Below are 17,652 nucleotides of genomic sequence, written 5' to 3' on the forward strand. Positions count from 1 at the left end.
TTCATTTCGTGATAATGTCGTATCGTGATGTTTGGACATCGTTACATCCCTATTAGAAGCACAACAATAGGTGGATTCGTGCATAGTCACCCAGGCGATGCAGCCCGGCGCAAAGAAAAAAAATTGATGCGTGGGGATGAAACCTTATCAGCTACACATTACAACTGTTCTGAAATCAAAGGGTGGGGCGAGTGAATCGTAGGCGTTAAAAGTAACACTCCCTTTCACATTGGCTACATTCCGCTGCTGTTACAAGTCTGTTTACTACTCGGGAAGGGAGAGAACCGATACAAGATATCATACCGGTGCCGATAATCGCCTTATTTAGAGGTATCGGTACTGGTATCAGCCGCCCTCTTGTGGCCATTTTACAATCAGGAACTAGATATGAGAAGAATAGAAAATTGTCGTTCATTTCATGCAATTTTAAGCGAAAATGCTATGTTGGTATACTATATTTAGGTCTTTCTTTAAAATTATCTTTCATTGTTTTTTATGTATCAAAAGTACTAGTGGTATCAGTACTTGGTAACTCAAGAGTTAAGTACTCGCACTTGTATTGTCTGGAAAAAAAGCAGTCTTGAACATCCTTAGTTACTACCTCAGATGACGACAAATTTGCAGGTCAACTAGCAGCAAAACAGGCTCAGATTACTTTTCATCCAATTTATCATCAGTGAACTATCATTAGTAAGAACAAAACAGTTCACAGTTTAGTCATTGTACTTCTGCTTCATTATAACCCTTATGAGGTTCAGTCTGCCTGTATTATTTCAAATATCTCTGCTTGCTTAAGAATTCAGTTTCACCGAGAGCACTGCGGCAACGAGATACAGATGTGCCTCCTGAAGATCAACAGCTGTATTGCATAACCACTAGATATTTGAGTTCTTCATTAGTAAGGGCGTGAGGATGTTCCGAGGGGAGGGTACGGTGACGACATGCTCATTTCTCATTTTATACTTGTTATTGTTAAACCTCTGAGTATTCAGTCCAACCAACACATTTTCAGATGTCAGCACCAGTGGCGTAGTGGTCCCTGGAGAAGTGGGTATACTTTCATTTTCTCCTTTTTTTTTTTTTTTTTTTTAAAGTACACTGCAGAAAAACGTCCTCTTTTTAGAAACGGTCTTTCTCCGTCTTGTGTAGGGTTTTTGCATTTTTGTTTTCCTGTTAGCTTCAACTTCCTCCATCACTTATTTTAATTTGTAACCACCTGAGGTTACTCTTGTTTCCATATTGACCTTCTATCGTGTCGTGTTGTCCTTTGTTGTTTATATTGTCTTTTAGGATGGTTGAGTACCAATACCAGGTATCCTGTTTTATTTTATTCACGGTGGTGCCCAATATCAGTATACTGTTTTGCAATCAGGCACTAGAAATTAGAAATAACAAGAATAGATCATTGCCATTAATTTTATGCAATATTAGGGAAAATTCTATATTGGGATATATAGGCAATGGCGGAGGAACTTGGTGCACCACTGGCCACACCCCCGGCCACCCCACGTTTTACGTTTTAGGATATCTGCATTTGTTTAGTCCTATAAAGGTTTAAAAAAAGAGAGAGAGAGAGAGAGAGAGAGAGACAAAAAGACAAAAAAAACAAAAAGACAAAAAGACAAAAGTGTTTTCGCAGAATATGCTCTAATTTACATTTTAACTTAAAAAAAAAAGATCATAATCAGGCATTGTGATTCAAGTAGTTAGGCCACTTTGGTTTGGTTTTGAACATTTGATGTGATACATTAACAAACAAACAACCTCCCGATCATACCAAGCCCGCTGATTTTCACCGATCCGTATACTTTTTGTATGACCAATCACCAATCACAAAGCGGTATTAGTTTGGGAGTGGGATACACAACTGTGACGAAACCAGGAAGCGCCGACGCCGTGGGAAACAAACAAACCTAACATGGATGAATGGACGCTGCAATTAAATTTACTGCCTTTGACAAGTATACTTGTCAATTATATTTTTTAGAGCGGGGATAAATGGAGCAGAATCTGATTATGCTCCACTGTAAATGGCAAACTTGGAAACAACTTTACTGATGCCTAACCACCGGTAGATGACATCATTGCCCCATTTTATACGAAATAAACACAGTTTCAGAGTACATGGGAGAAATGGCTGTATTTTGGCAAACCTACATTTTTCTACTGTCATTTATAAAAGAACGGGACAAGGCAAAAAGTAGGGAGTCAATTCTGTCAATTGGTAGATTCGGTTTATATATAATTATTGAACGTAATATCGCGTGGGTATTGAAAATTTTGAAATTTTCTAAAATGGCTGGCAGTAAATGAGTTAATTCTGTTCTTGCAGAATTACTCACCGTTTCCTTGTTGAATGCTGAACAATGAGAGGTGTTTTGTGCATTTTTAGCTGGTAAAAATGTTCGTGCTTTTTTTTTTTTCCCTACGACGAGGACAAAAACGATATTTCCATCCGTGGCCGTGATTGGTCAAAACAAAAATTAGGTAGCTGTGCACAAGATGCTGCATCATCCAATCAGCTGGAAGTATTGTACAGAATGTCCCTGTTTCTGAGCAGTCCCAATTGATATTGTGGAGAACTCTCTTGAGTGAATCACAATTATCAATCTGGCTATTGCCAGGTTAGTGATATATAGCCAACATTGAAGACGGTAGAATCAGAAAAACATTGAAAAAGTGAAGAACCTCTTTAGTCTTTGCCATCCTGCCATCCTTCTGCAAGCGACAGATCTGCCTCTGAAGACGAAGATTGTTCTCCTGCAGTTGACCAATTTTCTCGATAAGCTGGCAGATGTGCTCCAAGTACCCAAGTCCTGACCCCAAAGGATTGTAGCTTGACTGGAAGAAAGTCCAGAATTAAGAGTAAACGTAATACAACATCATCTTTTTTGGGGGGAAACATAATGAGGTTTTATGCTATTCATACTTTCAATGCAATAATTTGAGGTCACAGGATCTCATTAACTAGTACTGTAAAACATTTGAGCCAAATTCAAACACTTAGCTCCATAAGTTCCCCAACAAAAGCAGGATATGAACTTCGCTTGGGGGTCTGCTGTCCCCCTTTGATGTTCATTTCCCATGATTCTGACACTGACAATCCTGTCCAGCTACTGGAAACTAAAATGGAAACTGTGCAAACAATATGGACTGACATCATGCATTTCCTGCTATGGACAAAGTCTCCTGATAATCACAGCCCCAGACGCATCAATTCACACACAGCGTTGTGGTAGAAGAAGAAGAAAAATTATAAACAAAGCAATGTCATATTGGTGTTAATCTTTTAGTCTTTTTTATTATTATTTTTTTTTTAAACCCTTCTCAGAGTTACTAAACAGTATTAAAATGTTATTATCCTTTACTAGAACATCTGAACTTTAGTTGGGGTAAACAAGGTCCACTTTAATGGTGGTAGGTGTGTGCTGACACCCATTTAACATGAATTTGATCATGACTGGTTAATTCTGATCTTAGTTACATCCCCAGTTATAAAGTAAGAGGCTGGCAACATTTATGTAATCACATTTGTCTTAGTTCAGGGGTGTCAAACTCATGTTAGCTCAGGGGCCGCACGGAGGAAAATATATTGTCAAGTGGGCCGCATCGATAAAATAACGGTATATAACTTAAAAACAATTGCCATCATTTATACGCAGATTTTCTTGGACCAGCCCTAAATTACGGAGCTCAACTGTAATCATTGTTTGGCAAAATAACACAAATGCATATGTAACATGGCAACACTTTGCCGGTATACGTTCCAAACATGTTAAATCGACTCGTTTTGCATATTGTTCCCAGAATGCATTGCGTGGCGCAGTTAATGACCTTATAAGGATGTTAATTCTTGTCAAATCGTATCTATTTGTGTTACCAGTAATTGAATTTGTGTCGAATAAACACATTCAACACATTTATGTCAGTGTATGATTAAAATAATAATAATAATAATAATTAAACAAACCGTAGCTTAAGTTGTGTGTAAAATAATGACATCCAGGACGATTCCCCGTACAAGTTGCATTGCTCATCTGAGGACTGCTTGTGAAATTACAAATCTATATGTTTTGATTGTGGCCAGCTGACTAATTAGTCCAACATTACAATTTTGTATTTATTTATTTTTTTACGTTACAAAATCTTCTCACGGGCCAGATTAAACCTATTTGCGGGCCCAATCCGGCCCGCAGGCCGTATGTTTGAGACCCCTGTCTTAGTTGTTGTTTTTTTACTTCCCTCGCAAACACTTTTTTTCCCTACTCAGTTGTGCATCTTAGAGGTCCTGTTTTGATGACAAAAGTTGTGAAACGATTTTGCCTCATTTTTTAAATAACACAGAAGCCTAGCAGCTTTGACTCATGCATCACACTCAATACCTTAGCCTAGCACAAGTCTAGCGTGTGCATATAGGTGAAGTTGTCTTTCTTTTGGTGTTTTATTAGACTTGCGCAGATAGAGGAGGGCATTTGCATAGTTGTGGGAAGGAATGCAGCTGACTCTCGGCCAATCGAAGTGGCTCCCAGCTCAATCCCTTTAAATTCAGAGCAGGGAGAGACGCGGTCTACATGGTGGAAGGACTCACTGGAGTCTGTGCAGGAGATTGGCAAAGTGAAACAATCACAAGGGCACATTAAACAAAACACATAAAACCAATCACACTAACATTCACACAGTCACTTTGTGGGAACTGAACACACACTTCCTGCATAGAAGTTTGTGAACCACTACCACAGTGACTCACAGATATAAGGATACAATATTCTAAAAATGTGTATTATAGTACAGGAAATTCAGTTTCCAAATGCCAGTTGCCGACGCCCCCAAGCAGATGGACTTGTCAATGTAAAGCAACCTAATTAATAGCTGGACACCTGCATTTTGTTGTTTTTAATTAATGTCTACTTTTATTTATTGTGTTTTATTTGAGTTCTATTTTAATTTCTAGTTTTAATAGTGTTTACTGCATTTTATATGCATGATAGCTGACATCGATATCTCCATTTATATTGTTTTAAATTTGTATTCTTTTTTTTCCCTGTTTTTATTAAAGTGTTACTGTATTTAAATGTGCTATATCAATAAACCTTGACCTAATAATACATTTTCTTTTAATGAACATCAGTTGTAAGTTGTAATAATTTGCTCTCTCCAATATTTTTATCCGGAGTTGTTTTTTGTAATTGTCCAAAGTTTACATTGAAATTAAGTTAGCCATGTATAGTCGTGTTTCAGGATTTTCAAATTCACATATTTATTATTTTAATAACCTATGCTCCGTTAATCATGGAAAAACTTGTCACTTAGCTGTTTTTGTCCTGCCACCATCTTGTGCCATTTAAATGTGCTATATCAATAAACCTTGACCTAATAATACATTTTCTTTTAATGAACTAATCAGTTGTAAGTTGTAATAATTTGCTCTCTCCAATATTTTTATCCGGAATTGTTTTTTGTAATTGTCCAAAGTTTACATTGAAATTAAGTTAGCCATGTACAGTCGTGTTTCGGGATTTTCAAATTCACATATTTATTATTTTAATAACCTATGCTCCGTTAATCATGGAAAAACTTGTCACTTAGCTGTTTTTGTCCTGCCACCATCTTGTGCCATTCATAGCCAATTCTAAACCTTTTCATTTTGTTGCTGTAAAAAAAGACTGGAGATGAAACTGAATATTTTGTAAAATAAGAAAAAAAAAAAAAAAAAGAGTATTGTGAGTATTCAGTCAAAAAAAGCACACTTTTGGAAGCTCATTGCTCCCCCAAACACACACACACACACACACACACACACACACACACACAAAATCCCACAGAAAATCCGATCTTCCTGGCCTGAACTATATAGAGTACCATTCATGAAGAAGGAATTACATTATTAATGTGCAACACGAGTGATGACAAGTGATGACCAGGGTAGTGGTTGCCAGGCCACTTTTTTTGCCTGTCAAAAATTACAGTACACAGTGTTCCAAATTATTAGCCTTAAACTGTGCTCCAAATTATTAGGCCTATGTTATTTTTATTCATTTTCCTAAATAGTCAATTTGATTTACAGTGAATAAAATTTTTATATTAGCATCTATAATAGCCAGGATCTGATTGAACTAAGTTCCACCACACTTAAATAAGTTGTAAAGAACTTTGAAATCCTTCAAAAAAAACAAAAAAAACACTATCTGAGTAAAAATGTAAGCAAGTTAAAATATTTGTGTGACTACGCGGTGCAGAGAGATGGATGGACATGACGTGTAGTACAATGCATCTCTGCATTGAAAAAATAGTGAAGAGCTTGCAGATAATCATTATCTCGAGGAAAATCTGTGGGGTATAGATGAATAGGTGCTGCATGACAAGAACTCTCAGAATAGTGGTCCACTCTTGCATGAGCACACACACTGCACTAGCTTGGAGACAGCTGCCCTAACTTCACAAGGACTTTGATCTGGACAATTCTGCACCCCCACCCCCTTTTTATTTTATTTAACAGTAGCGAATGTCTATCAGTTAAATAATTATTGAATTAGACTGATTGAAAACAAACAAATGTGGATGATAAATGAGCAGAAATTTCACATTTGAGTCATTGGGGAGGTTCGATAGTACAAACAGACCCACACGGGGCTCTGGTGGTATCACTGGCTGGTGTCTAGCTAAGCATAGATGATGCTTATCAGCATTACAATTATATGCAGCAAGCCTTCAAAGTTATGTTTATTTAATTTTTGAGCATGGTTGATCTTGTTGTTAGAAGTTGAGCACTGCAAGCTGTTCAGCCGCCTCTGGATACAAATATTTCAAATGAGAAATCAGCATTTCCGTTTTTATTGCATGGTAGTACAATCTGGACCGGATTGATCTGATGGTTCTACTGCCTTCATTCCCACCTACAAGGGTGAATACCGGGTCACTGCATCACAATGAACTCACCTCACTGAGTATGCAGCATGTGTCCATGTGCTTGCCAAAGTTGTCACAAGTGCCACTCCCCTTAAAAGACTCCAAGTCATTGTCTGCCTTGTCATTATTGGTCTCTAATAATGATTGCTTCCCAACGCTGATGTTGTCTGTCTTCTCAAGCTTTCCAATCATCTCCTCATCACCCTCAGGGTTTACTTGGGATGTACTACACTGATGCGTTTCCAGGTCTTCACAAATGTGCAGTTCAGTTCTTGAAGCTGAAGAGCCGATTTCAAAATTTGGCTGTGAAATGTCAGAGCTCTGTTTGTGTCTTGCTTGCTCATCAGTATGTGTTGAAGGGTCCGAGTTTAAATGAGATGAGTCACAGGATGACTCACGACTGTGGACGGCAAAGTTCTGGTCAGAGCCTGTCGGAGTAGATGGAGAGTTACACTCGACAACTCCACTCCAGAGTCCTCTGACTCAAACTTGTACAACCTTGTCAGTTGAGAGCCTGAGAAAATGTCTGACAGGTAGTCGACACTGCTGTATGTTTGATGCTTGTCTTGACTTGTCATCAGGGTGGAACTCAACCAAAGACTCTTTGGAGTGATATGAGATCTTCTGTTCAGAAACTGTGGAGACGGTGGAAGGAAAGTTGTCTAACCCTGAAAGCCTTTCATTGAAGTTGCTGAATAGCTTCATTTTTGTCAGCACAACTGCACTGTCCAGTACACTGTCACGGGCTCCTTTGCCTGCAAAAGAGTAAAGAATAAAATGGTTATTCAAATTGCAAGAACTGAAGATAGATAGATTGATTGATAGATAGATAGATAGATAGATAGATAGATAGATAGATAGATAATAGATAGATAGATAGATAGATAGATAGATAACTGGCATACTCCATTCAGTTACGAATAGAAAGTGAGGCACACAAGAAATTAAGTGAATGTCAAAGGTGCACAATGTAGAGGCTGAGAGGAGGACAAAAGTATACAAAATCAGGACAATGTTGAAAAACTCTTCTCACCCTCTCCACGACAAGCTGTGGCATTCCACCTAGGAGCAGAACTGAGTGCTTCAGGCACTCCTTTGTGTTCACTGCCATCAGACTTTAAAACAGGTTTGTGGGCTACAACGTGCCACTGCAGCACTCCCACCCACCCACACTAACCTCAACTAACACCAGTCAGCCATAGACTCAATACTGTTTTTAATCTGCTGCTACCAGTGGTGTCTCTCTCTCTCTCTCTCTCTCTCTCTCTCTCTCTCTCTCTCTCTCTCTCTCTCTCTCTCTCTCTCTCTCTCTCTCTCTCTCTCTCTCTCTCTCTCTCTCTCTCTCTCTCTCTCTCTCTCTCTCTCTCTCTCTCTCTCTCTCTCTAATTGTAAGTGCATAAATGAAAGCATTCAATTAAAAGTAGAAATTTGAATTGTTTGCTGATGTTTGGATCAAATGATATCATGCTATAAGGTAAGGAAAAGCAAGTACAGCTGTGATGAAAAAAAATGTGCATTTTTGTTATTCCACACGGCTGTATATGTGTCTGGCTTCTGTTCGATTTCGTGCTGAGGGACACATTATGGTGTTTGTCACATTTATTGGTTGTTAGTTCCATTTATGTAAATCATTTGTAAATGACTTAGAGGCGATCGCCGGTTTATTTTAGAACAGATGCCTGAGACATGGCGCCTAGCTAGCAACTTGGCTAGCTAGTTGCTAGCTAGGCAACTGCCCTAGTTATGACATACATTGTCGACCAAATCACTTATCTTTTATAAAATTTAGACCAAACATTAAACTTTTGTACTGCATGGGAAATTAAAATAGAGATATTAAGGGGGGTTATTTTTGGAGAAATCTAAAAATTGACATTTTTGTCCAAACGATGTATTTTTGCTATCCACTCAAATCTAATCACTGCCTGATTTTGTGAAAACACATCACATATTAGAAATTGTGATGATTTATACACATGGAATGAGCTTGTCACTCTCTCCCTGGGAAATGTTTGATACCTGTAATTTTTATGCTGTTTTCACATAAAAAACGTATTCTCAGACCCCTTGATACTGTGCCACAAGTTATTTATATTCTGCCTATTTAAAATAAATACATACATAAATAAATAAATAAATAAATAAATAAATAAATTAGCTCAATGCAAAAAGAAAAACAATCTGTCTTGAGTACAGAATAGTCAGTTGTTTCGGTTAATGCCACTCAAAATCATTGCATTCACACAGTAGCAACCAAACAATATGACTGAGTCATTGTTAATAAAACCATCCACGGTCATGGTTTCATTAAATAAAATGCACACATATCCTGAACCTTGCCCAACACATTCCTAATACAAGCAGTAGCAAACCTAAGTAAAAGGCAACATTTAGAATTGTGAAGTATTAAGAGATGTTTGTGTCATTGTGCTTTTTAGAGATAATATGAAAATTTGAACCATTGATCACAGTATAACAAAATTAACATAGGCCGTTTCTCACTCTGATTAACTGTTAGCTAGCAAATGCAATCAATGCGTAGACTATCAGATAGTACACAAAATCAAATCAACGACAAATAAATGGCATTACAATATCTAGAAAATCAGCTCAACAAAATATTGTTTTATACTTGCACTTGTCCAGGCTCCAGCCTTCCTGGGTGGAGTTTGCATGTTCTCCCCGTGCCTGCGTGGGTCTTCTCCGGGTACTCCGGTCTCCTCCCACATTCCAAAGACATGCATGGCAAGTTAATTGGGCGCTCCGAATTGTCCCTAGGTGTGCTTGTGAGTGTGGATGGTTGTTCGTCTCTGTGTGCCCTGCGATTGGCTGGCAACCAGTCCAGGGTGTCCCCCGCCTACTGCCCAGAGCCAGCTGAGATAGGCGCCAGCACCCCCCGCGACCCTTGTGAGGAATAAGCGGTGAAGAAAATGGATGGATGGGTGGATGGATACTTACACTTGTTCCTACTTGGTTATGAGTGTGATGGCCGTTGTTCTGGATTTGTGTGAATTTAATTTCACGAAATGCTGACAACATGCACACATGGCCACCCCTGACTGATTTGTTGTATCACCCTGGCCACCCCATTGGAAATGTTTTGGCTACGCCCCTGCTAGTACACTCTCTACATAAATACAGTCTGGCAAAATATTATGTGAGTGTTAATGTTTTATGTTATTTTTGTTTTGTTGTGTTTCTGTAAAGCGCTTTGTGACAGCTAAGGCTGTTTGAAAGAGCTATAGCCTATAAATAAAGGTGACTTGACTTGAACAGAATGGTGATGCAGGATATACAGGTACTTTTTATTCATCAGACTATCATGCAACTCTGCTTACCTGATACATTTGTAAATCTGGCTCTAATGTCAGTGCCTCACCAGCCATGAATCTCACTGCACGTCACTGACTTCAACAACAGGGAAGATTGTGTGACTTCCTGCAGGGTGAATTTGAGCTCCCGCCAAGGCAAATATGAGATTAAAAGTTCTTTGAAGTGGTAAATCTAACGCTTTTATCCTCTCTGAAGGGAACTTTGGAGGGAGGGAGACTTTAAGAGAAATGGACCACATAAGCCTTCTTTACACAGTATAAAATGTACCAAGACAGAGTGGGAGAGGAGCATGGAGGGGGTGCAGTGGAAGCACAGGCACATACACAGTACTAAAAAGGATTGTTATGAGGTTCAGCTTTGTTCTGTAAATGGTGCCCCGTACATAAACTTCATTGCCATCAAGTAATGGAGTTATGTTTAATTCAGTATAGTATATGGTGAGGGGTTTTTTATACTGTCAAGATGGAAATCAAGATGGCCTTTAGACTCTTTTATTGTCACCAACACATTACACTAATACATGTTTCTGAATTTAACACTTGACTGTTGACTGTCACTGTGAATCCATAATACTAAAAGCCGTCCATCTCTTATCTTCTTTAAAGGGGCAGGAAGCAGGATTCAGAGTTTTTGCACATTTGCACAACCCTCTGGCAAAAACGTGGAATGGACCCCAGCGACATGCACACGGCCAGGAGCGTGCGCGACTTTTCAGGCACGAGCAAACCTCCAAGTTAATCGAACAAACGTAAACACGGAGCACAACGCCTTTTTCATAGGTTTAATAATGTCTACAGAGGTAAGAAACGTATTAATCTTCAAGTTACTTTGTATGTGAGTCATTTTGAGTGACAAAATCTTACGGAATTACAACCTTCCAAACGTAAATAGTGCACATCGTGAATCTGATGACATTGAGGATAGCAGTGCGTTGCTAATATGCCCAAGTGCAGAGACATTAGTAAGCGACCGTGTGGTTGTTTTATTCTGCTCTGCTAATCTTAACTCATTCACTGCCATTGACGGAAAAAGACGTCAATGGCATTTTTTTTTTTTTTTTTTTTTTTTTTTTTTTTTTTTTTTTTTTTTTTTTTTTGCTGGATGGCAGTGAATGTGATAGACCCTATCGTATTTTCGTTACGGTCTTACCTTTTTAGCAAAAAGTCAGCAAGATGTGGGTCCCGTTTCATCCCCAGGATAGCTCTTAGCTCTCTCCACCTGACAATTTCTTCTCCTATATTTATCCCTGTCCTCCCGTGAAGCTGGTCTGAAAGTTTTTTACTTCTCTTTGTCTTCCGTGGAGTCTCTATAAGGGAGTGAGACGTATGAGCAGGTCTCTTTAAATCCAGTTTCAATTAGCTGTCCTGTCCGTGAAGTTGCGTGAACAATCGCGAGAGCTAACAGGGACAATAGCGTGTACGCGCATGACGTCATGCTCAGAGCAAAAGCTAAAGTTTCTTGCCCGAACGCTCCAACATTTTTTCCTTTTACAGAAAAATAGGGGCAACAGTCATTGTGCCACAGTCGTGCCTCCTGTCCATTATACAATTCTTAAAATATGTGCGGGTGAAAAATATGGTTATTTTAACACTCAAATTTGAGTCTAATCTTGCATCATGCACCTTTAAGTTTGCGGGTAAGTATAAGTCTATTTGTACTATTCATATCCTGCATGTAATAGATGCAATTAAAACAATTTGAGTCTGAATAGGGTTTAATATTGTGAACACTTCTGTGCTAAGATAAACTGAACTGTAGCGCCGAGTGGAAATGTGCATGATGGGCAGGTTGTTATTGTTTAAGAGAGATGACTAAACATCTGTGTAAAGGTGATAACGGGTATGGAAGGCAGGTACACATGACATGACACCAGTTACACAACATTATTTGCTGTTTTATAATAAAAGTGCGGAAACATACAGTGTACGTCAACACTATAACTAACAATGGACTGTCTGTGTGATTGTGATGGTCTTGTTCATAATATGCAAAGGTGTCAAAATGATGAAAATCCAGCACCAGCAGAATTCCCTCCCAAAAACAGCTTGTTTTGATTTCTAACTGAATCTCTCAGCAAAACAGCCACATATCTACATTTCCTCCAAATAGGCCACTGTTCTGATAACCTTATTGTTGAATAGCAGTCACTCTGCCAAAACACTGATAGTGTCTTTTTTCTTTTCTTTTTTTTCTTTTTGTACCATATCAGCTTTACCGGCTGGCTTCCTATTTTCAGCTGTTTTTCACTTCTGTTGAACTCAAACACAAATATGTTTTTAAGGTTACAGCTTTATCCTTTTTATCTAGAACTCAGGAACCAAATTCAGCAATAAATCATTACCATTAGAAACCATGACGAATATGTGCACTCATACATTAATTTGTTACAGCAGAAGGCAAAGCTTTCACTGCACGCTTTGTCATGTTTGGAGCAGTTGACCTTATCCATCACTCATTGTTAACATAAGATAATAAATGTGCAGATTTTGAACTGCAGTTGAACTACAGTAGTCCTTTAGTGTCCCTCAATGCCTACGCACAAGCTTTATACACATTTGTGCCTTTCCATTAGAGATAGAAAGCAAACAAAAAACTTTGAATGGTCTCTGAAATACTTTCAATCTGACCAAAGTAGCCATTTGTTCTGAAAACAAATTTGTAAAAATCCACTGTTATGTTCCAATGAAAAAATTGTTAATAACTGTTATGTAAACTAACGTCAATGGCCCGGACTAAAATGATGTTACACGTATTATTTTGTTGCAAAACCTTTTGACGTAACTCTCAATGAGACTTTTCCAGCTCCATGTGAGCAAAATGCCGCAGCTGTGTCATGTTTGTGTGCCTTGTCCATGCTGTATGTCTCAGCAACTTGACCAACCAGAGTCATCAATATCAAATCATCAATAGACTATACTTTCTTGAATGATAGTCCATTCAAATGACAATTGTCCTCATATGAGCTGAATTTCATGCAGACCATGGGAATATGGCTTCCAACACATTTAAAACATGTTGTCTCCCCAGTCAATGTAGTTTATTTTAATGGTGGTTGTAAAGAGAATGTAAATCTCAATAAAAAGTCTTTCCATCTATCCAACTCCTAATACAGAACTTCCGCGGACTGAGAATCAAACCAAAAATCTTTAAGTAGAGAAACAAAGTCACACAAACTTCCATTTTAAAAGGTTGCATGCACTGCTGGGTATAAAAAATCTACAGCTGACAGGGAAAACGTAAAATATAATAAACAAAAACGTAATGTGTTTTTGCCATGTGAAGTAATAAACTATCATTTGGAAACCAGTAGTGCTGTCACTATCAAATAATTTTAGAATCAAGTAAATTTATGTTGTGCTGTGTTACCGGTTCGGTCATTGTTTTCCAAAGTAAAAACATATGTTTGCAAATTTCTTATTTTGAATAAACACAGAAGATAATCAGTCTTCTTTAATGAAAGATTACAGAAATCAGTGAACAATTACTGTGATATGCTGAAATGAAAGGATTTGGACTATTTTAAATAAAAAAAAAAATGGCTCCAAACGATTACTCACTTATTAGAATAGTTGTCCACTAATTTGATAGAAACAAGATATTACCCAATGAAATCCAATACTCAGGCCGGAGGCAGGCAACATCCTGCAGTTCACCTCTCAGACCAACAACATTAGGTGGCATTCTGTGAAAAACGTTGGAGCTAGAGGGGGACTTTTTCCCAGAATGGAGGGAGACAAGTGGTGAAAATAAGCTGCCTTTCTTTGTTCTTTTCTCACTGGGGCCTGTCCTTTTGAAAATGGAATATTCTCACCACTGGAATGAGGATAGAGTGCCAAACTTAACATGAGAAAGAATTTGGACCAACATCGAGCATACTTTGATCTCGGTTTCTGTGCATGTACTGTACAGTACTGTAAATTCCATAGGATGTGACACTCTCGCTTCTTGTCATATTATTTATTGCTGTTTATCTTCTGTGTAATCGTCACCAGGAACCCTTGATATTGTATTCAGTATATTGTTACTATTATCTCTATTACTGCATACTAGAGTTTGTTATCATTTTAGATGCATTTAATGGAGTCTTGCATTCATGAAGGTAATTTTGTAGTAACAAGTGGATTTTGCTGCTTAATTCATATTCCACAAACACATTCATTATTAATGAGAATGCTGCGTTTAAACTAGTGGTGGTACATAAAACATATCATAAAGAAAATGTTTTAGTTGACTTCCTCTATAAGTGGTTCTCATAATTGTGAATTGACCACTTTTTGAGACTTAGTTCTCAAGTTTTCAGAGTCATTTCATTAAAAAAAAAAAAAGAAAGAAAGAAAAAGACTGTCAGTTGTGACAAACACTCTGTTGCTATGAGAAATATGTTTGTTGCTCAAAGTATAGTTATATTTTTGCTCATGGGTTTTAGAGAATTATCACGCCGCTATACTGCTTCCTGAAATAATACAAGTGTGAAAAAGCAGCCACTGGCCCCTTTCTCACTTCATTGTCATCACATGGGTCCGTTTTAGTCTGTAGTCTGTGGGCCCTGTTTTCCACTACTTTCTTGACTGCAGTGTCGTCAAACTCAAAGATGAGACCCAGACTCACAGTCTTTATCAAAATGCCTCCTCTGTCCCAACTCGAGTGCGGCTTATCAAAAACATTAGGATAAGAAAAGAATGTTTAGGAGTCCTCTAAGTTGTTTTCAATGCGTGGATCAGTTCCACTGAAATTTTCACTGTCAATCGCTCAGAATTACACAAGATTAAATGTTAGCTTGAAATGCATATTCTAATAATAATAATAATAATAATAATAATAATAATAATAATAATCTAAATGTGGTTTCCTGTTTTAATGTGTACAATTATACTAAGTGCACAAAAGACAAAAGATTTGTTTTCATTATTGTGCAGTTGATCATCACATCGGGCATTTCAACTTTCAACATCAGCATTACTCAACATTCACATGCAAGTTCTAAGGAGACGGAAATACTTTGTGAAGTTTTATCATTTCGATTGTAATAGATATAGGCAAGATAGACAGAATTACGCCTTCCGAGCTCATAACCTTGTTCCATTCCTAAATTCAGCAGCTTTAAAATGATAACAAGGCCTCACGAGAACGGTCCAGCTAAGAGCTGCTTCCCGCTGCACTGCACAAAATCGAAGTGGTATATTCTAAAAGTATGAGTAAGATACTGGTAGTCAACGACGGAAAGCAAAGTTGTCGCTGGAAAAAGATTCATTTTTGTACAAAAAAATGGAAGGATTTTTGCATGGCAGGTGTGGACGCTCGTACAGTAAATGAGCTGAAAGCGATATCCCAAGCGAGGCTTGTACATGGAATGTGCCGCAACCTGACACTAGGATTAGAAACAAAACAAAAAAACAGAACTACTTCACAATGTAGTCTTCGCAAATCATACAATACTTTCAGATTTTCAGAGTGTAGTGAATTATACATTGAGAAAATAGAACATGACAAGTGATTTTTAATGTTCTGTGCTTGGTCTGTCAAAAAAAAGGCAGTGACAACATTACAACGTATCTATTGCATGGATTGTATTGTTCTCCCTTCAAAAAATGATTACTGTTTGTAAACTTGTCTTGACAAAAAGCCCAAAAAATGAAACAAAGAATGTGGAATTTGAATGTGTACTGAGTCAAGTTAGCAGACTTACCAGAAACACTTAAAACTCAGATTGTGTATAGCAGGGGTGTCCAAACTATTTCATTTGAGGGCCACATACAGAAAATCAGAAGGACGCAAGGGCCACATAATGTTATGAAGAGAAATTGTGTTTAGTCCTAAAAATTGTATAAATAATTTATTTGTGCTTTTGCATATTTAGAAAAATGCTACAGTATATAAACCAACTTATTTGTAATATGGCAGTAGGTTATTATAGTTTTGGAATTTTTTATTTTAGTTAGTTTTTATTACTTTTTAGGGTGGTTCTGTTAATTTTTATTAGTTCAGTTCTTTAAAAAAATGCTTAGTTTTAGTTTAGTTTGTTAGTTTCAGTATTAGTATTAGTTATTTTTTTTATGTGTATTACTTGTGCACAATATTTAAAAACCACCATGGGCGCATTGTCATCTGAAGGTGCTTTTCTATTGGCTGCTGCTAGATGACGTCACTTCTGTGTGACATACTTTCAAACGTCATTATTCCGGTTTATATCAAAATAAATCTACCAAAAATCACATTTAAAATCATCCCCAAAGGTTCATGCATTATATTAATTACCAAAGACTAAAACGAAGGGCATGTTTGCTGTAATTACAGTTAGTTTTAGTTAGTTTTGTAAACATAAAATGTTTTCGTTTTTTAAAAAGCGTTTTTGTTTTTATTTTATTTCGGTAACAATATTGTTTTTCAGTAATTTTAGTAAACTAAAATAACCTTTAATGGCACCTGTTTTTCGATACCCTCCCTTCTTACTTTGACGATCTCCAAACATTTTTGTTTTGTTTATTTTATTTGAACTGAGTCAAATGCCATTTTTAGCATATGTCGCAGGCCACTGAAAAATGGACGGTGGGCTGCAAATGGCCCCCGGGCCGTAGTTTGGACACCAACGGTGTATAGGTTTATCCCCAACCCCCCAACACACACAAACACAGAGGTGCTTAAAATATTCAGTCTGACACTATATTGCAATATAAATGATGGGTGGCCAGATAATAGTAAGGAGTTGGAGAAACTGTTATTCCCTTGACTACTGATACAGAATACAGAAAAACATTAAGTGTCATGAACAACATGACCAGTACAAATACACAAAGATGTGAGTCCATATCTTACATTAAATTTTGTCAGAGATTACATTCTTTAAACATGATTACCCTGCGTTGTTGTTCAGTTGTCTAATTCCTACACTGATCCTATGCAGATGCAAAAGAAATTATCCTGATTGCCTATAAATGAATTCAATCAGCAACGAGATGGGAATGTACACTAGTTTATCACAACACACAACGTCCAACATAAACACACTGAAGCATTACAACACTGATCATGTCAACAAAACAGGCAAAAGATGACTGTACCTTTCCTCCAAGGAGCCAGGACGGAGAATGACTTCTGCCAACTGACCATCAGACCACTCTTTTTCCTCTTTACACTCATCGTGTCACTATAGAAACTGCACCTTGTTACTTACATTTGAGGTTAAAAAAAAAAAAGTTCCTCAAAGATTTGTCATGTTGTGAAGTTATTCTCCACTTCAAAATGTAATAAAAAGTTGTTGGCTGTATTTTGCAAAGTTTCCCATGTCCTTGTGTAGGGTCATGATGCCCGCCCTGTGGGTATGTGGATGTTTTCAGCTCCTCCAGCTGAGGGAAATAAAGGGAGCCAGGCTCCAACAGGAGAAGTTGAATTCATGAGAGAAAAAGGAAGAGGAAA

The 17,652-nt window shown here is 37.6% G+C and overlaps 1 protein-coding gene across 1 annotated transcript in view; it reads right to left on the bottom strand.

The window, feature by feature from the left end:
• The window catches only part of LOC144001801 (uncharacterized), a 38,807-nt gene extending 21,155 nt beyond the window's left edge, over window positions 1-17,652 (bottom strand). Inside the window, 5 exon segments of the mRNA XM_077496378.1 lie at window positions 2,689-2,841; window positions 6,937-7,358; window positions 7,361-7,476; window positions 7,508-7,661; window positions 17,298-17,652. Of these exon segments, the coding sequence (XP_077352504.1) occupies window positions 2,689-2,841; window positions 6,937-7,358; window positions 7,361-7,476; window positions 7,508-7,661; window positions 17,298-17,376 (924 nt within the window). The 5' untranslated portion in view covers window positions 17,377-17,652.

This window comes from Festucalex cinctus, chromosome 14, assembly GCF_051991245.1.
Source record: "Festucalex cinctus isolate MCC-2025b chromosome 14, RoL_Fcin_1.0, whole genome shotgun sequence".
Lineage (NCBI taxonomy): Eukaryota > Metazoa > Chordata > Actinopteri > Syngnathiformes > Syngnathidae > Festucalex > Festucalex cinctus.